The sequence below is a fragment of the Vombatus ursinus genome, unplaced genomic scaffold (genome assembly GCF_900497805.2).
Source record: "Vombatus ursinus unplaced genomic scaffold, bare-nosed wombat genome assembly UNPS02014802.1, whole genome shotgun sequence".
NCBI lineage: Eukaryota > Metazoa > Chordata > Mammalia > Diprotodontia > Vombatidae > Vombatus > Vombatus ursinus.
In genome coordinates this window covers 9,688,493-9,709,722 of record NW_020954580.1, presented here as the reverse complement: position 1 = coordinate 9,709,722, position 21,230 = coordinate 9,688,493, and the positions used below count along the sequence as shown (strand labels likewise).

Here is a 21,230-nt window from a genome sequence, read left to right as displayed (position 1 = left end):
AGATCTGCATCTGTGATGGAATGTTCGATTCTGGGAGTTCATATATATATATAACTCCCAGAATTGAACATATATATATGTATATATATATACACACACACACACACACACACACACACACACACACATATATATATAAAATCAAAACCACAGGCAAAAGTGAACAGATAGATAAACAAATGAATGCATGAATGCATTAGTTCAGGATTTTTTTGAGATTGTCCAGAGACTCAGAACGATTCATATTTATCCTTGAAGCTTTGCATGTAGCTGCTTTGTTTTCATTGTCTTCTTCTGAATTTGTGTTTTGATATTCCCTGTCATCATAGTGACTTTTTGTGGTCAGGTTCTTTGTTGTTGTTGTTGCTGTTGTTTTCTCATTTCTCTTTCTTGCTTTACTCATTGTTATTTCTTGACTTTTAACTTTATGTTAAAGTTGGGTTCTGTTCCTGGAGTGGAAGAGGCACTGTCCCAAGCTTCAGATTTTTTTGTGCTGCTGTATTCAGAGCTAGTTCTGGGGGGGTCTGTAAGTTTTCAGTTCTTCCAAGGTGGTATGATCTAAGGATAAGTCACTGCTCTCCTGGCCTATGGTCTGATCTGTGAGTGACCGCAAGCACTCTTTTCTGCCATGGAACTGTCACCAGGCTTCCTACTCCTCCTAGTGCTCTTCCTTGCCCTGGCACCACAACCCAGAGTTACATATAGGCAATGTAACAGAATCCCACTGCCACTGCCAGCAAAAGGACTCCTGTAATCTCCTTCTGATCAGTTATCCAACTCCCTCACTGTCTGTGGACTAAGAGCTCTGGAAGCCATCTCTGAAGATTCAGTTATTCCCAAGGCCTGCTGCTGGCTTGCCAGGGCTCAAGCTTGGCTGGACTGTGCTCCACTCTCACCTCAGTGAGACAGACCTTTCCTGCCTACCTTCTAAAATGTGCTGGGCTGGAAAATCGTTTCATCCTATCCTTGTGTTCATTCTGCCTCTCCAGAATTTGTTTTGAGACATTATTTTAATTTTTGGAGGGGAATTTAGGAGGGCTCAGGCAAGTCCTGCCCGTACTCCACCATCTTGGTCAATATTTTTAGCAGAGAAAATAAAATTTCACCTACTAATCTTTAAGTGACTAGATTCCTAGGGATCTTTTCAGAATTGGAAATAATATCAACAATCTCAGAGAACTTTTAATTAAGCTAGGTTTAGATTCCATATCCTTCATTCTCTGGTGAATTTTACCTTTACTATAGGTATCTTAAACTCAACACATCTAAAACATAACTCATCTTTCCTCTCAAACCCTCCCCTCTTCCGAATTTTCCTATTACTGTCAAGGGCACCATCATCTTCCCACTCATGGAGGCACTCGACCAACCTTGACTCCCTTCTCTTGCATCCCATATTCAATCTGTTCCCAAGTCTTTTCATTTCTACATTTGCCTCTCTAATACATCCCCTTCTTTCCGTTCTGCATCACTTTATATCTAGACTACTGCAACAGCCCTGTTTCAAACTTCTCTTCACTCCAGTTCATCTCTTATTCAGTTGCCAAAGTGATCTTGCTAAAGCTCAAATCTAACCATGTCACCCCTTACTCAACCAATCCCAGTGTATTCTGATTACCTCCAGGATCAAGTATAAAATCTTCTGTTTCACAATGAAAGCTCTTTACAATCTTGCCCTTTCCTACCTTTCCAGTCATTTTATACTTTATTCCCTTCCATGTACTTTGAAGCTTAGGAACACCTGCCTTCTTATTCATCTTTATACATAACAATTCAGTTCCTGACTCCATACATTTTCACTATCCCCCGTGCCTGGAATGTTTTCTCTCTCCTCACCTCCATCTCCTGGATTCCCTGGCTTTCTTCAGTAATTAGCTCAAATCCTACCTTTTGCAGGAAGCCTTTGACCAAAAATCTCCTTCCTTTCCCTAACTCCTTACTCTAACCCCTGCCCCACTACTGTTGCATTTCATATTACCTTCTATCATATATATATATATATGTATACATATATGTATGTGTGTGTGTAGATCTATCTATATCTATATCTATACATAATGTTTTAACATGGTCTTTCCAATTAGAATATTAACTCCTTGAGAGCAGATTTTATATTTTTGTCTTTCTTTGTATCTCTAGTGCTCATAATGCCTGGCATATAGAAAGCACCTAACAAATGCTTATTGACTGACTGACTACAGTAGTGTAGGGAATACTTGGAAAAAGTAATAATTTTGATACATTTTAATTTTATGACCACAATGGTCATGCATTTGTGCTTCTACTAATATTAGGCTGACTCAGAATATCCAATTTGAGCAATTAAAAGTGTATTATTCTGCTTTCACTACCTTTTATTAGCTCTCTGTCAGCTGAGTGTTGAATTTAATTTCATACACATTTCATTGCTTTCTTTTGTTGTTTTTAATTCTTTGATTTTTAAGGAATATTACTCCAGGGAAGGGGCAGCTAGGTGGTGCAGTGGATAAAGCATCAATCCTAGAGTCAAGAAGACCTGAATTCAAATATGGCCTCAAACACTTACTATCTGTGTGGCCTTGGGCAAGCCACTTGTTTGCCTCAGTTTCCTAATCTGTAAAATAAGCTGGAGAAAGAAATGGCAAACCATGACAATATCTTTGTCAAGAAAACCCCAAAAGGGGTCACAAAGAGTCAGACATGATTAAAAATGACTAAACAACAACAAACACTCCAGGGAAACAGGTAGAAAGTATAACTCTTAACAAGCACACTTCAATGACTGTTAGAGATACTGCAGCAGTTGTTATAAAGGTTAAACATTTCAAGGCTTGTTTAAGCCCACAATGAAATAGGATGAGTAACAACAAAGCTCAAAATGTACTCAAAAATTTAAAATGACACCAAGAATTGACAAACCATTTCAGCAAAATAGCCTATTTATTTCTTGGAAAACAAAGGCCTCTAAATGGACCTGGAAGCTGTAGGGTATATTACTAATCCTCTACAATATAGCATAGGCTTCTCAAAGAAGGAAAACAATAAAAAGGTAAGTAAAAAAAATTGTTAACCATTGCTATGGAAAAAAATATGTTTGTTATCAGCAAGAAAATGCAGAGACTGTAATAACAAAGATTTTTAAAAGGTAATTTTCACTGTTGAGATTCATATTTTCATTCAAGGAAGTCCAAGTAAGCCTGTAAATTCTGGCTATCTTCACCATGTTTTAAACATTTACCAACAAAAATGTTTCAGCAATTAAAAAAAATGAGGGAATGGAAAGCTGTGATAACAATGTTACTATATAGGGAAGGAAACTTGTCTTATAATTATAGAAATTCCCATATAGAGTGAAATATTGCAATAAGATGCCTATACCTATGCCTCCAAGTAGCTGAATGTGCTTAAGAAACATCCTTACCTTTCTCTAAAAAGGGTGCTATCAATTCCTTTTCTGCGAAGTAGGTCTTGTGGTCCATAGGGAGTATCTTTGCATTTGGTATCTGTATCACACAGTAGGGTTTGCAGAAATGGGAAGAAGCCAGTGCTAGGAAGGTTTCGAGGTGCCAGATAACCTGAAAGAAAAAATCACAGTATTTTTAAAAATAGTTTCACTATTTTATCTGGCACGAGAAATGTGCTCTGAAAAGTAAAAGCAATGCAAAAATAATTTTTCCCCAAATTTCCTTCTAAAGGTAGGAAAAACCTGGTTCTACCTAGTAGTACATCCTTCCACATAAATATTTCCCTTGAAGACAGGGAGATGGAGGGGTTTTTGAGTTTTTTAACATAGCCATTCTTTCTGATGATAGGAAAGTCCATTCTCTACCTCTACCAAATAATCCTGAGATCAGCTAACTAGAGTCTACTCTCCCTCTTAGGCACTGTCCACTTGGGGGGAAATGTGACACAGGTTTATGAGTATGCTGTTATGTTTTCATTATTTCTGATTTTGCCTTCTCTCTGAGGAAATTCAGGGAATTGAGGGGATTAGGATGGCATATGGTTAATTGTGGGAATTGAGTAAACCACACTGATTCCATCTCATGACTCCTTTCTGGAGGTAGCTCAGTTCCTTTTCTATCAGTTTTGGATGTAGTCCAATTTCTGTCTTGTGAGAAAACATTATTCAATTGTAAGAATTGGGGGGAAAAACCTTATTGTACGGTTTGAACCTAGCCCTGCATGGTTGGGGAACTGGATCACCTTTACCTGCTGTTTAGAGACACTTAAGCAAGGACCTAGGTTATGCTGACCAGAAACCCGGTCAGATCCAAAGACTGATGCAAGTTTTTTCAGTTATACATCTCAAGCAGCCCATATGCCTTATCTGAAAACTAGCCCATACTGATCAATCAGTTCTTTTTTCTGTGTTCCCTCGATTGTTTACAGGCACTTGGGAGGAGTGGAATACCTTGATTACAAAATTCAGGGAATTATATCTATTCGCTCTCCCCCTCCCAACTTGGAAAGTCCCTAATCTTTCATCCAATTAGAAATCAGATTACCTAATGTTGTATTGTTTCCTTTTAATTAATTGACCTTATTTGATTAATTGTTTTTATGTATACAAGTCTGTCTCCCTTATATTGAGGGATTGCCAGGTAGTGTAGCAGATAAAGTTCAGGAGTCAGGAAGGTGTGAATTCAAATCCAACCTCAGACACTTATTAGCCTGCAACCCTGGGCAAGTCTCTATACAATTGTTTGATAACAAAGTAGGATAGCACCATGACAGCAAACTTTCAATAGGGCAGGTTTCAGAATTGAGGGAAACATCAGGCTGATGAGCAAAGTGAAAATTAAAACAAACAGAAAAATCCTCCACAGAGTTCTTAGAACGATGCTATGGATCTGAAGATGAGTTGTGGGGAGTGTTGCTGAAGCTGTTACTGAAGTCTGTTTTATCTTTGAAGAAAAAACAAAGACTAGAAGGAGGTAAGAACTGTGCAGCTAAGTGGGTAGTCACATACCCAAGGAGAGAAGAGAGAAAGGAAATCTGATCCAAGTAACATAAATACATGTGGATATAAAAATTGCTTTAGGTAACAGAAAGTGAAAATTGGAAATGAAAAGGAAGCGAGATGTGGAGAGATCAAGAGGAAAAAGAAAAACCGTGAGGGAAAAAAATGAAGAATGATATTAATGTGAATGAATGTTCTAAAATTCAATCTCAGAAGCAAGTCCATCTGACCAGATGCCCAAATAACCTTTCCTTGATGACCTTAGGCAATCATTGTCTCCTGACAGCCATGAAGGCCATGGCTTCACCCAAACAATTTTGGCACAAAACTTATTCTTGGCTCGTAATCAATCTAAATCCAAACCACAGTGGACCAAAAATAATTCCCTTCTGTGTTTTTCCACCTTGATAAAATTGTCTGTTAAGCCAGAAGACAATAAATAGTCCAAGTTCCTGGTCTCCCTTTCACATTTCCCCTTTATGACAAAATTCTACTACAGTGGGCTGTATGTGGGTAAAAGTTCAAGCTATTTATCCCTTTTATGATGGTTTGTCTGCAATGGTTATTGAAGCTGTAACAAGACTTTGGTTATTAATGTATCACTCTCCTTGGGTGTGGTCCTGGGAGGGAAAAAAACAAAAGTGTATATTGTCTCCACCCTCCAATACACACTGCTTTCCTCCCACCTGCTTCTAGTTTTCCAGGTGGAAGAAGAAGGGACAGTAGAACCATCATCAGCACCCCACCTGGTCCCTGAAAAGTGGATGGCTATGGAAGGGTAAGGGAACTCAGGAGGAGCATGTGACAGCAAAAAGACAGGTAGAAATATTAGGTCAAGGAAAGCAGTGATGGGAAGAGTGCCAAGGAAAAGGCAGAGACCTTTGTACCAGCAAGTACATTTGTGGCAGGTCCAGACAGGCACTGCTCACAATTAATAGGGAGTGTCTTAGGAAGAACTAGCTCTGGGTGATGAAATAGCCCTGAAATATTCTTTGATATATGGATGGATAGGTATGCCTCTTTTCCAGAAATCCAAACGTATGTACCAGATCATAGGACCCAAGAGCTACAAAAGCCATCAGTTAGAAGGATCTGAGTTCAAATCTGGCCTCAGAACTTACTAACTCTGTGAAAGTCATGTAACCCTTATTTGCCTCAACTCCTCATCCGTAAAATGGGGATACACTGGAGAAGGAAATGGCAAACTACTACAGTTTCTTTGCCTGGAAAACCCCATAGACAAAGTTCATGGGGGGACATAGAGTTGGAAACAACTGAACAACTGAACAACAAATTGGGTGCTAAGTTCAGCACTGTAAAGAAATATTTTGAGTTATATTATTGAATTCTACCAATCTAGTACCCTGGAACAAAGGTCAGTGACTCCACCCAAGTTATAAAATTTGTACTCCTCACTCAAAAATGTACAAAGTTGTTAGGGAAATTCTATTGTGCTCTGAGCTAATCTGACTATATTGGGACTTGGGCCATGGTATTACAGATGCCCTCATAAAGTATATAACTATTTCAAAGGTGCCTGCACTGTTAGAATTCTTGTTATGACTTAAAAAAAAAGCTAACTAAATCATATGAGAGGCCACTCCAGCAACACGAACTGGCACTCGGAGCACCACAGAGAGCAATGACCGTGCCCGCCATTACCTGAGTCCTCCTCTCAAGAGCACCAAAACTGTCATGAATCTTGGAGATCCTTCAGGTAAAATTCACACTCACATAACTATCACTGACAACAGAATTAACACTTCACATTTCCCTCAGCCAAAGGGAAAATGGAGTTTCTCACACTGATGCTTTTTCTAAGGTTTTGACATAGAGAGACCATGTGTAGACTTTCAGAAACTTCTGATTCTGGCCTTAAGTTTGTGTTGGCCAGAAGTTACCCCTTATGTCTATAGGCCTCAAATCCTAGACTTCTCTTTTAAGTTTCCAAGTGATACAATGAAGGAAAGAGAAAAACATAACCCTACATATCACAAAAAAAATCACAGATGTTCCCAAAGCATCCTCCTGGACAACCCTCAATACAGTCCAATATTATTTCAGGACTTGAGCCAAACTAAACTATAAACCATGGACTGGAACAAGTTGTATTAATTTGATGAATGGTAAATTAAACTAAACTGAAATGTTAGATTGTTTTCTTTTGCTGAACTCTGAACTGAACCAGTTTTTCTTATTGAAAACAGAGTTCAGTTCAAGGTCAGCCACTTTAAAAAATTTTTAAATATTTGGTAGATAATTGGGACACCAACAAACATAATTGTGCAGTCAATCCTCAACATTTCATATGTTTAACTTTCATGACTTCAAGCACTCGCCTGATTTTATTAGTACTTGCATTTTCACTTTCGCATTGGCAACCACAAACATTTGTGGCTTTGCGCAGTAAGGAAGAAATGATAGGCACAACGAGGACAAGTTTGTGGAGTAGTTGGTATCCTACTAGGTGCTTCTCTAGTCTTGCTCACTTTACCATTTTAGAGTAAAGACCTCCCCGTACATTCAGTGCATATTTTCATTGTTTGTCTTATTTATTTATTTATTTGTTTGTTTGTTTATCAATCTATTTGTTTGTTTGTTGTTTGTTTATGTATTTATTTTAGGCAATTGGGGTTAAATGACTTGCCCAGGGTCACATAGCTATGTGTTACACAGTAAGTGTCAAGTGTTTGGTCTGAGGCCAGATTTGAACTTAGGTCCTCATGACTTCAGGGCCTGTTTGTCTTATTTAAAACTCAAGTTTTGTGTTACAGTTATGTACCCAAAGCATATAGTATACGGCCTTTGGACTCTAAGGTGACGTCAAGCCCTCCCCAGTCTTGGCATCTTTTTTAGTGACTAAAGTCCCAGTAACCTCTCCCCTTGGTTTTCAGAAGATGGCCAAGATAGAGATTTAGAGCAGTAGAGTATACAATATGATGCGCTCATACTGTCATCTGACAGAGTGGAAAGTAAAATTGGGGTTAAAAAATGTTTCAGTTTTAAGAATTTTATTTGTTATATAGTATTTATTGTACTATAGATTTCATGAGAATATTGTCTGAAATCAATGTTTTTTAATTGAGATGTTAGCACAAAAGGTTGCAGAACTCTAGGGAATTTCTAGCAAGAAAAATGTTTTGCATATTCCTAATTTTATTTTCTGTATTGCATTTTATGGATTATGTCACGGTAAACTGTTATGAAAATCAGAAGTAATGTTTTGTTATAAAGAATTGTATGCAGAAAAGCGTATTTTCTGCAATTTCTAGCAAAATCCTACAATTTTTGGCAGTTGTAGGAATCTAACCCCATATTTCCCATAGGGAAATGTATCAGCATTTGCATTTTTGGCTTTCCTGCCATTTTCTGGAAACACAACCCTGTGAAAGTTGAGGATTGACTGTATGTCCTTAGAAGAGATGACTGAGATAGTGAGATAGTGAGTATGACTGTGGAGTCCTGACTGAAAAGACCTTCACCCAACATGAAATCGGCAATAGAATACACTAAAGGTGGTTTCTTAGGAGGGCTAAGGGAATTTCTGGGAAGTATTAGATCTAGGGTGGATAAGATGGGGCAGGGGACTGAAAGATTAGGGGACTAACCTCATTTGTCTCTTCACTTCCTTGTCTGTAACCCCCCCTTTTTTCCTCCTATTCTTTTTCTCTTTCTCCTCTTCTCTGAAGTCAATATGCACTTATAGATTTCCCTTTTTTTAATCTACCTCTCTTCCTCACCTTTCTCTTTCCTATCCACTAATTTCTTCTCTATCTTCTTTGCTGGTTCTTCATAGACATCATGCCCACTAATCCTGGGTGTTTCACAAGGGTCTGTCATTTTTAGGACTCTTTTTATTTCTATACTATATTACTTGGTGATTCCATTTGTGCCCTTGGATTTAATTATCATTTCTAGGAGGATGATCCCCATAGCTGTATCTACAGTGTCTAGAACAGAGTTGATATTTAATAAATGTTTGTTAACTACATGAATGACTGAAATAGGCAGAGTTAAGTTTCAGACTCAGTCAAATTGACACTATTCTATCCTTTTTCTTTGTGTGACAGATTCTGACAACATTTATTTATTTGCATAATTCAGAAAGCAATTCTCCACAGTTCTAGGAATTAATGAAAGAGAAAACAGCATCAGCTAGATCAACAATATGTGCAAACTGGTATTATGGGGCAACATGTCAATTGAGTTCTATTTAACTACTTTACTGTCTTGTATCCCTTATGTGATTATTGTTGAAGACTGATTGTGAGCCACAGTGGATAGAGAGCCAGGCCTGGAGTCAGGAAAACTCACCTCCCTGAGTTCAAATCTGACCTCAGACACTTACCAGTTGTATGACCCTGGGTGAGTCACTTAACCCTGATTGCCTCAGTTTCTTCATCCATGAAATGAGCTAAAGAAGGAAATGGCAAGCCACTCCAGTATCTTTGCCAAGAAAACCTCAAATGGTGCCATGAAGAGTCAGACATGACTGAAAAATGACTGAACAACAACAATAACAGTGATTCTAACACAGGGTAGTTTCTATAATCAGATAGTTCCATCACGTCGAAGGGTTACCAGTCCCTTAAAATGAATTTAACAGTGAGATCTGGTGTGCCCAAATGAGGTGATATTCTCCAAGAACTCCAGTGCCCACAGGCTACCTTATAGCTCTGTCATTAATAAATGTACTTCCATTTACTGCCAATGGGCTTAGGAAGCATTAGGTTGAGCATTTTGGCAGCAATAACAGATAAAAAAAGCTAGAGTTGAAGTTCCTCTCTATTTTCTTTTTGTTTTTACTAGAACAAAGCAGGCCAAAGCTAACGGTAGTGCTTTCATTTGCCCTAGATGAATGTCTCCTTAAACTAGTGCTAACCAATTATGAAAAGGAAATTCTGAAAAAAGGAGGAAAATGATACCATTATTTTTGCATCCAGTTCCAGACTTTTTGCATTCAATTTTTCTTTAAAAAAAAAAACTTGGAAGACTATATAATATGTGGAAAAAATAAATTCTACGAATAATTGTTTGGTTTTGATGAATTGAATGACAGGCCTACCTGCAATTCATGGGAAACAACTATGACGTGGAATTACAGTGAAAAAGATTATAACAAAAGGCATCATCTTTAAAAAGCAAAGCAGCTATTGAAGGAAAATAGAAGGAAAAAACATACTATACCACTTTATGAAAATTATGCATAGATTAGAAAATTATTAAATTAACTAGAAATATTCTCACTTCATTACCTAGAATATGGACCCATAGCATAGCTTTTTATTTTTCTTATAGGTATTGAGTAGTTTAATATTCTCTATTCTTAATTAAATTTTCCCTAAGTGATAAAGTTAATTATAATAATAAATAACTAAACCTCTTCTTCACAACCTCTTGTATATCTCTCTTACATATCGGTATACAAGAAATGTACATGACCTGACTTCTCCCACATTTGAATTTGTGATTAGTTGGTATATCCCTTCATTGATTTTGCACAATCTCTTCTCCTCTCTCCAGGAATAATCAAGTTCAAAGATTCCATCATGGATTCTATCAGTAAGATACCTGGAGATAACAAGGATGCCATGGAATTTGAACTCGTTCATGAATGTTAGCATTATTTCCATAATAGAAATTCATTTAGTATTTGTAATACCTTGTTTAGACACTGCCCTAACAAATTTTTGATTTATTGACATATAACATATAACTGATTTATTGCAATTATATACCATGCATGGTGTTTTTTCCCATTCAACAAGGATTTACTGGACACCAACTAAGGATCAGACATTGTGTTGGGCATTGGTGATACAGAGATGAAATAATAGCACAGTTCCTGTTGTCAAAGAGCTTAGAATTTATTGGGCTGGTGTGTGGTATGAGTTAATAGTATCAGGATTTAGAGGTGGAATGGCCATCAGAAGTCACTTACCAAGTCTACTTTTCATATTTTTCCAGAGGAGGAAATTGGGGTCCAGGGATGTATGCAAATAAATATAATACAAGATAGAATTTAAGGGGAAAAAGATCACTTTCATCTGGAGTAAGGAAAGTCACCAGAAAACAATGAAACTGATTTTTGTAAGGTACCTATGAAATTAGATCTTATTTTCATACCTCATATATGGATAGCTAGACAGACATTACTTAACATCAGAAGTAAGGGCAGTAGAAGTTTGGTTGGTGCAATCCTTGAATTCCTGTTTTTATATCCCTAGTGCCTATATAATGACTGGACCTAATAAGTGCTTCATAAATACTTGTTGATAGTTGGTAACGTGAAAGAATAAATGATCATACATAGACACAAATAACCTTAAAAACCAAGAATGGAAAGGATCTGTGGAAGTCTTCTAGCCCAGACCCTTCATTTTATTGATGAATCCCAAGAGCTGAAATAACTTGTCCAAAGTTACCTAGAAAGTTAGTGGAAGAGCTATGATTAGAAGCCCAGTTTCCTGCTTTCTAGGGTCATACCACTTCCAATTTCGTACTATGTCTAGCCCAATGACTATTCTAGTCAAACAAAGTTGCTTTTCTTATCAAGATAATCTATTTTCACTAATTCTCAATTGGTCTTCCACTGTTACCTTGAAGGTGGTATGGATATGACCAGGGATTTTTATGGGTTGTTTCCTCACTGGTCCTACCAAGTTGGTAAGGTTTTATGTATGGGTTTGAACCGACCATTCAAGGGCCAACCTAGTGACGTACGGAAATCTTTATTGCTGAAAGATTGGTCAACAGGTGATTTTTTTTTTTTTGTTACAGAAATTGATGAGGACTCTCCTCTTAAGGGCTGTTGTTGTTATTGTTATTGATGGTCTTTCATTTTGATTGGTCATTTCATGACCAATGACATCATAGGGTGATGACTTACGCATGAATTCGATTTAACTGAGGCAGAGTTGCACAAAGTCACCAGCCTCACTCTTTCTTCCAGAGTCATCGAAGTCCAGTGGCAAGACAAAAGTCAAGATGACTGGTGATGGTTCGGGATGCAGTGGATGACCTTGACTTAAGAATTACAATTACATTGGTGGAGAAGCATTGGTGTGATCATGTATCTTTGAAGGATTGGAGTACTCTCACTCATAACATTTTTTAAGTGACTTCAGCTTTTCAAAGCTAATATAATTATGTTCTGTATGCCACATAATGGTGGGGCCACTTATTTTTTTGTGTTGCCAATAATAATAGTTTACATTTATCCAGCACTTTATATATATAGGGTGTCCCAAAAATTTCAGTGCAATTTTAAGCTTTAATAGCTATATTCTACTGGTCTGTTTCTGTTGTTGTTCAGTCATTTCAGTTATGTCCATCTCTCTGTGACCCAATTTTGAGGTTTTCTTGGCAAAGATACTGGAATTGTTTGCCATTTCCTTCTACAGCTCATTTTACAAAAGAAGAAACTGAGGCCAATAGGGTGAAGTGACTTACACAGGGTCATTCAGCTAGTAAATGTCTGAGGCCAGATTTGAGCTCAGGAAGATGAGCCTTCCTGACTTCAGGCCTAGCACTCCATCCACTCTGCCACCTGGCTATCCATACTAGTCTATACTAATTGCTATATAGTAGCTGTGCTATAGTAAGACTAATGCTGCACTGATATTTTGGGGGATATCCTGCATTATCTCATGTAATCTTCAAAATAGGCTGGCAAAGTAGTACTGCAAGTATTATCGCCATTTTATAGACAAGGAAACCAAGGTACTTGCCCTTGGTCACATGAGCTAATAAGTATCAGAGGAGGGTCTCTCTTGACTCTAAGGCCTTCGCCCACCCTTGCTACTACTACACCACACTGCCAGTACCCTAGATAAACATACTGAACAGAAATGGAGGCAGAGAGATTCAGTTCTTGTCAATTGCCATTTGTGCCTCAATTTCATCATGTGCATAGAACACAGACTGGCTGAGAGTTTAAAGAGTTGGCACTACTTCTCACTTTGCTAGTAACTCACTGAATGACCCTGGGCATATCATTTAACCTCCCTGTGTCTATATTTCTGCATCTATAAAATTAAGCATGATATCACTTGCCACTTCATAGGAAATTATGAAGATTAATGAGATGATGCTTGTAAAAAACACTGTGAACTCTGAAGAAGCAAGGCCCAATAGAAATGTGAATTATTATTGCTAATCAGACTTTTTATTTCATCATTTGTCTTATTTAGCTCTCAGTAGCCAAGGGTTGGCTGGTCTTCTTAGCGTCCCTTCTATGTGACTGTATCCAATGAATATTTAAAATTAGTATGTTATCTATTTCTCTCCCTGGTAATTCATAATCATCACCTGCATAATTATTATAGACCTTCAATTTTTGGTGTGTCCATTGGGTGTGGTAATGTGACACATTCTGAAGGCAAGTCTTGCTTCATGGCACAGGAATGAAAAAATAGACTTACCTTGCTTATGGCAGGGATGAGGCCTTGGGGCTAATCCTTAAAACAATGGGTCAGGAGGTCCTAGTGTCCAAACACTTGCTCCCTTGATGTGTGCATGTGTGGAATGGTGGCCAAATGTAAGGAATAAGATAATGCCTTGTTCCACTTAGGAGAAAGTCCTTAGTTTTGGTCAAATTTACATTTTGGTCAAATGTAAGCTCCTCGAAGACAATGAGTGTATTTTCGTTTTGTCTTCAAATCCCTAATGCTTAATATAATGCTTGCCACATAGTAAGCATTTAATAAATGCTTGTTGGCTTAGATTGAATTTCAAATTTTCCATTCCATAGGATCATAGGCAATGTAGCATAATAGACAGAGAGTAGGCATTGAAGCCAGAAAGATCTGGGTCATGTCTTACCTCTGACATGTACTGGCTGAGTTACTCAACCTCTCTGTGGCCTAGGCAACTCTCTAAGACTAAGTTGAAGAGAAGGAAGGAAGGAAATAAGCCCTTACTATGTGCCAGGCACTGTGCTAAATGCTCTACATATATCTCACTTGATCCTAACAACAATTCTGCAATGTAGATGCTATTATTAGTCCCATTTTACAGTTGAAGAAACAGAGGCAGAGGTAAAGTAACTTGCTCAGTGTCATACAACTAGTAAGTGTTTGTAGCTGGATTTGAACTCTGGTCTTCCTGATTTTAGACCCATGGCTCTATCTACTGAGCCACCTAGCTTCCTCTGAAGTGCTCATCGGCATTCGTAGAGGGAGTCTCCTTTTTCAGGAGTTCCCTATACCAATAAAATCACAGGTCTAGTCTATTCCTAGTCCCTAAAATCATAGGGTCACAGATCAAAGAATCTTAGATCAAGAGCTGGAAAAGATCTGAGCAGCCATCTGGTCTACCTCATTCCCCTCCCATTTTACAGATGAGAAAACTGAGATTCAGGGAGGTTAAAAAATTCAGCCAAAGTCTCACAGACAGTGCTGGAGGTGCAATTTGATCCCAAGTTCTTTTCCATAACTTCCCTCACTAACCCTGCTACTTCCTACAATCAGAAATGTGTTCGTAGGTATGTCAAAGGGAACTTGTCTATGAGCACTGAAAGAAGAGGATCGGGTTCCTGCTGGAACCTTTTTCTTTTGGCATGTGTATTTGTGAGAGAAAAGTGGGAGAATGGGGCAGTGCAGATCAGTACCATATTTTTTTTCAGTTTCTTTGGAGCTGATCTCTTTGACCCAAAACATGCATAATAAGTTGGTTGCAAAATTGAGTTGACTCAGGGTCAAGAATGATGCCCTACACCTATCTAAAGGAAAGATGCTGAGACAGAATGAAGTCATATGCTTGCTGTATGTTAAAAAGATCCTTCTGTGGGCTCCTTCCAAATAACCATGACCTAATCTATTGATGTCTTAAATAAATTTGCCTAACTCAAGTCTCAGAAGGCGGAATAGTAACACAGGTATGGCAAACAACTAATTCCTGAGTGAACCATAGAGAAGACAATGGGAGATTATGTTAATCAGCACTCTATGAAATGTTCAAAACTTTCTCATTCTCAGTGTGGTCAAGGTACCATCTTGGTAGGGGGAGATAGTTGGACCTGCAGGTCTGATGGGGATGGGCCCTAAAAATCTCAAATGTTTTGAAAATCTCTAGGCTATAGCCATTGCAAATAGCCCTGTTACACTCAGCATACTTTTCTCTTTGTTTATTTTTTCTCTTCCAAGAGTCAATCAAAGGGAAGGAGGAAAATGGGCCCAAATAAAATTACAACCAGAGGAGAGCAGATTTCCTCTTTTTAAAACAAAGTCATTACGGAATATTTTGTTCCTTAGAGGGAGCTCACTAAGTATATGCCAGCTATATATTTCAGTAAAGTAACCATGTTTCCGATTGTCCAGTAGGGACTGGGAAGGGAATCATGTCCTCCATCTTCATCAAAGCACCCAGATCTTACTCCTACTGTGATCGATGGATATAGAAGCCAGGGAATCTCATAGCTTCCTACCTCCCTAATAATAATAATAAAAAAAAAAGGTCTTGAGTCCTTGCAACTAGCTAGTACTTTTCCTAGTAATCATGGCTTCATAGTTTAAGGTCACTTGGTTCAATTTCCTAATTATCTAGATGAGGAAACTAGCCCAGAGTAGTGAAGTAAATTGCCCAAGGCCACACGGGTAGAAATTGGCAAAGCTCGGATTCAAACCTAGATCCTTTGTCTCCAAAATGGGCACTTTTTCTGCGTGACCAAGGCAGGGAATACATTTTACTCAAGAAAGATATGCTTCAAGGGGTAAAGCGTAATTTCTTACTTTGTAAACTTTCCAAAAACTATCTCAGCTTAGTCATTTTAGCTAATCTCCACTTATCAACTCAGGCATTATCTACAACCACATGTGGATGGTGCCACTGAAGAACTTCAATTACTTTAGATTTTCCTTTTCTGCAAATGAGGAATAATGATACGTATACTACCTACTCCCATAGGGTTATTTTGAGGAATAAATCAGACCATATATGTAAGGTACTTGGTAAAACTTACAGTACAATATAAATGTCAGCTATTATCATCATTATTATTCCAGTCTAGAATATATAATCTGATACATTTGCCACTTGGTAGAGGTTTCCTAAATCTGGGACTGTCCCAACCAAACCAAGAAATGTGGTCATTTTATCCACTGGCCAATCTGTCTCTTTATATCTATTCTTCTTAACGTTTGAAAAGTTTGCTTAGTTATTGAAGAATGTGCCTGATACTGTGCCCCTTTAGTCCTTTGTATGCCTCAGCATTTATTCCTCTGTTTTGAGAGAAGGGGTTGAATGGTATGATCTTGTGAGTTTTAAAAGGTCAGGGAAGTGAGCTGTCAGAAGGCCTGGGAGTCTGGGAGTTGAGTTGACACTTGGTTTTTCAGACAGCCTAGCATCCATGCCCCAGAGATTGAGAAATGAATAACCTTGGGACCCAGCCCCAAAATTGAGACAAAGACTCATCTAGCAGTGATGACACATTTGGATATTTCATATCCGTTTAGAAAGGACATCGTTAAGTTGAAGAATGTTCAGGGAAAGACAGTCAAGATGACTTCAAGATAATGCCATGAAAATTAGTAGAAGAAATTGAGAATGTTTAACCTGGAAAAGAAATTAGTTGAGGGGTGGGGGCAGCTATGAAAACTGTCTCCAAGAATTTTAAGGACTGTTATGTGAATGAAATATTAGAATTGTTTGAGTTGCCCCAAGGGGCAAAACTAAGAGTAATGAATAGAAAGTTGGAAAGAGGCAAATTTGGGTTTGATACAGGAAAAACTTTCACATTTAGACCTATCCCAATGAAATGGGCTGCATCCTTTGGTAACAAGTTCATTCTCACTGAATTTCTTTAAGCAAAGACCCAGTACATTGTGGAAGAAATGCTTGTGCAGGTATGGGTTGTACAAGATGGTCCCTTCTATGGTTCAATGAGGGCTGGACAAGGAGTGGGGACCTAGGTTTGATTCCTAACCCTGGTTCTTCCTAACTTTGTCATCATGAACAAATCCCTTCTCTGATTGATGCCTGTGCTTTTCATACCTTGAAAATGAACATACTACTTCACTACCTACTTCAGAGAGTTGTTATGAGGAAAGTACTGTATACATGTAGGCTATTATTATTAAGGTCCTCCACAATCTGTCTCCAAACTTTTTTTTCCTAGTCTTATTTCATACTATTCCTCATCATATATTTTATGTTTCACTTTCAAACTGAACTATTACGGTCATCTGGCATTCTCATCTTAAACTCAACATGTACACAATTGAACTCATTATCTCTTTTCCTAAACCCTTCCTTGTTCCATGCTTCACAATTTTTGTCAAAAAACCCTTCCAATCTCTCAGGTTCCTGAACTTAGGTATGATCCTCAGCTCCTCTCACTCCCTCCCTCCGAATTTCCAATCAATTGTCAAAATCTGTTGCTTCTATCTCCATAACATATCCACAACTGAGCCCTTCTTTATCCTCCCAAAGGTACCACCCTATCTCAGGTCCTTATCACATCTCACTTACATTATTGCCAAAGTCTCTTACTTAGCTTCCCTGTCTCAATTACTTCCCCATTCCAGCCCATCCTACACATGGCTGCCAAAGTAATTATTCTTAAATGCAGATCTGACCCTGTGACTCCCCTCTTCAATCAATTACAGTGTCTTATTGTCTCTAGGTCCTAAATTAAAGGTTCTTAACTTTTTTGGGTGGCATGGACCCCTTTGGCAGTCAGATGAAGCCTAGGGACCCCTTCTCAGAATAATGTTTTTAAATGCATAGAATTATAAAGGAAACTAGTTTTACTGAAATAAAGTAATGAAAATATATATAACACATATATTTTTGAAACCAATTTTATGGGGGCAGCTAGGTGGCGCAATGGATAGAACACTGGCCCTGAAGTCAGGAAGACCTGAGTTCACATCCGACCTCAGCCCAAACACTTGACGCTTAACTGTCACTTAACCCCAAATGCCTTAAAAAAAAATAACAATATTATGGATTCCAGGTTAAGAACCCCTTCATCTATAATACACAATAAAGTCCTTTGCTTAGCTTTTACAGTCCTACACAATGTGGCTCTGAACTATCTTTCCAACCTAATTTTTTATCACACTCCATCCTTCACTTTGCAATACAACCAAACAGGCCTTTTTTCTTTCTCACCTTGGTGCTTTTGCACTGGCCATCCCCCAAGCCAGGAATGTATTAATTATTTCCTGCTTCAGTGTCCCTCTCTTCCTTGAGACTCAGTTCAAATCCTGTCTTCCACATCTTTGTGGAACTATTGGTGTCCTTTTCTCAAACTACCTCATAATTAACTACTTTTTTATTTGTATTTATTCACTTTATGCAATAGATATTATATATATATATACATATACATATATATGTATATTTCTTTCATTAGAATGGAAGTTCCTTAAGGGGATTATTTCGTTCTTTGTATTTGTATATTCAGAATACTTTACACACAGTAAGAGATTAATGTTTGTAGAACTGTTAAATTATTTTATTTCCACAGAGCAGAATTTAATAGTGGAAAGAAAACTGAATGAGGAAAGAGAAGACCTGTTTTCCAATTCTAGCTCTGGGACTTACTAGCTGTGTGACATTGGACCTCTTTGGGTATCATTTCCTTCATTTGTAGAGAGGGAGGGAAGAATAATAATAATGTTAACTCACACTTCTATAGCAATTTAAGCCTTGCAGAGTGATTTCCTTATGGGGGAAGTATATTTATGTAGCACCTACTATGTGCCAGGCACTGTACTAAGCTCTTCACAGAAATCTCATTTGATCTTCACAATAACTTGATGAAGTTGAGCTTTTATTATCTACATTTTACATTTGAGGAAACTGAGCCAAACAGAAGTTAAGTGATTTGCCTAGGGCCCTCAGCTAGTAAATGTCTGAGGTCAAATTTGAATGTCGGAGATCAGTTCTTCCAGACTCCAAGCCTAGTGCTCTGTTTACTGTACCAACAAGCTGCCTCAGAGTTGTAACAGCTCTATTTGATAGCTAGTGAGATTCTTATCACTAGAACCTTCATGTCTTGGTCTTTAATTCAGGGACATTTCCACTATATATCTCCCCTGACAACAAAGCGATTTGAATTCTCAAGAGCAAATGAGAATATTGATATGTTAGCACTTTAAAGTGGCATACAGAGATCTGGTATTAGTATGATTATCATGTCTCCAACAAAAGTCACAAGGATACAAAAATTCTATTTTATAAAGACATGAATGCATCCCTAGCACATGGCCAATGAAAAGTTTTATTGAAGGAATTATTGATTGTCCAGAGGGAACTGGAGGGATGGGTTCATATCTCACCTCTGACACATCAACTTTTGGCCAGCTAAGCACAGTGGGTAGAGTGCCTGACCTGGAGTTAAGAAGACTCATCTTCCTGAGTTCAAATCTGGCCTCTGACACTTACTAGCTGAGTGACCCTGGGCAAGTCACTTAACTCTGTTTGCTTCTGTTTCCTCATCTGTAAAGTGAACTGGAGAAGGAAATGGCAAACAACTCCAGTATTTGTGCCAAGAAAACCCCAAATGGGGTCATGAAGAATCAGACACAGCTGAAAAATGACTAAACAACAAATATAGAAGAATGGAGGGAGATCATGTTCTGTATAGAAGGACTAAGAAGTGACAAGTACAGAAATGAGAACGGAAGAAGGAACAAACATAAAAAGGTAAATTGTATGGGTGATGAGAGGAATAGTTGGAAGGAGAAACAAATAAGCAAAATAACAACGAATGTAAAATTTAGTGGAAAACTACAAAAATGGAATGGGGAAAATGGAAGTAAAAGTTAATGGCTACTGAACTAGAATCATGGTTTATTTTTTATTTATTAATACATTTATTTAAATACAGATCATCCTCCCTACTTGTTGTGAGGTTAAAAAAAATAGTATTTTGGGGCAGCTAGGTGGCATAGATAGAGCACTGGCCAGGGATTCAGGAGGGCCTGAGTTCAAATCCAGCCTCAGACACATAACACTTACTAGCTGTGTGCCCCTGGGCAAGTCATTTAACCCCATTGCCTAGCTAAAAAAAAAAAAAATAGTATTTTCATCTTGATTTTACAGATGAGGAAACTGAGGTTCAAAGAGTGACTTGCAGAAGGTTACTCAGCAAATGGAAAGGTTCAAACCCTGTTCTTCTGTCTCTAAGGTCTATGAGTATTCTATTACACAGCTCTATCTCTGCACTGATCTTTCAGTAAGAAAATCAAGGAATATCTCTAATGAAACTGAATACACCTAAATAGAAGAAAAACAGCAAAAAAAACCCATATAATCTATGAAGTTTACAATAGAATTAATCACACATTCTGCCTAGATGTTAAAGCTAGACAGTTTAGGCAACAGTGAAGTCATGGTTTTTCAATTAATCAAATAAGCATGTGTTAAGTGCCTACTATATACACCAGGCACTGTGCTAGGCCTTAGAATACAATGACCAAAAAAAAGGAGTCAGATCCTGCTCTGAAGGAGCTTCCATTCTACAAAACTTGTTATTACTTACTAGCAATATGACCCTGGGCAAGTCTCTCTGTGTCTCAGTTTCCTCATTTGTAAAATTAAAAGGTTGGACTCAGTAGCTTATAAGTCTTTTCCAGCTCTATTTTATTCTACGATCCTTAACAAAATAGAAGATGGATTGTATCTATCATACGAAGACCATTTCAGAGATGCTCATCTTCTTAGGTTGGTCACCAGCTTATGAAATTTTTGGTCTCTGTAACTCCTACCATCTGTTAAGGCACAGAGGAAGTGCTGCCATCAGTGAGGTCTAACTCAGCTGATCCACCAGTACTCACATAAATGTGCTATTATTTTCTTTCATTTTCTATACAAATGCCATGGAAAGATGCAACTGTATAGATCTCATCAGGGGATAAAGAAAAGTAACCCCTAATTCTCCACTGAATCAGCGCTAAGGAATTATGAGAGTACTAGTTTGACATCCCAAAGGCTAACAGGATATACTAAGTTCTTTATTCTACCATGTGAGTTGGTAGAATCTATTCTTCCTCTTACAATAGAGGAATCATTTTATGAATGATGTGGGCACACCAAAGAAAAAAAAATCTTCATCTTCTAAACTGGAATAATTTTAATGACATGTCAGGTCAACTGAGTCATTTACCATTAGCTCCAGTTGGCTCTCCTGAAAGCTTTTATAAGTTCTTTTCTTCCAGCTAAAGGTCAGCTGACCTTATGAAAAACGATTCCCTGCCTTTGGAAAAATATCCTCCTCTCTCTCCTGCAAAGAGCCCCTCAATTGGTCCTTACAGTTGAATGAACTCATGACTAATATCAG

General features: G+C 37.9%; 1 protein-coding gene across 2 annotated transcripts in view; it reads right to left on the bottom strand.

Annotated features, from left to right (window-relative positions):
- The window catches only part of ABCA12 (ATP binding cassette subfamily A member 12), a 231,137-nt gene that overhangs the window by 151,471 nt on the left and 58,436 nt on the right, over nt 1-21,230 (bottom strand). For both annotated transcript variants that reach the window (XM_027873671.1, XM_027873672.1), the window contains exon 3: nt 3,401-3,554. In XM_027873671.1, the coding sequence (XP_027729472.1) occupies nt 3,401-3,554 (154 nt within the window). The remainder of the gene's footprint in view (nt 1-3,400; nt 3,555-21,230) is intronic.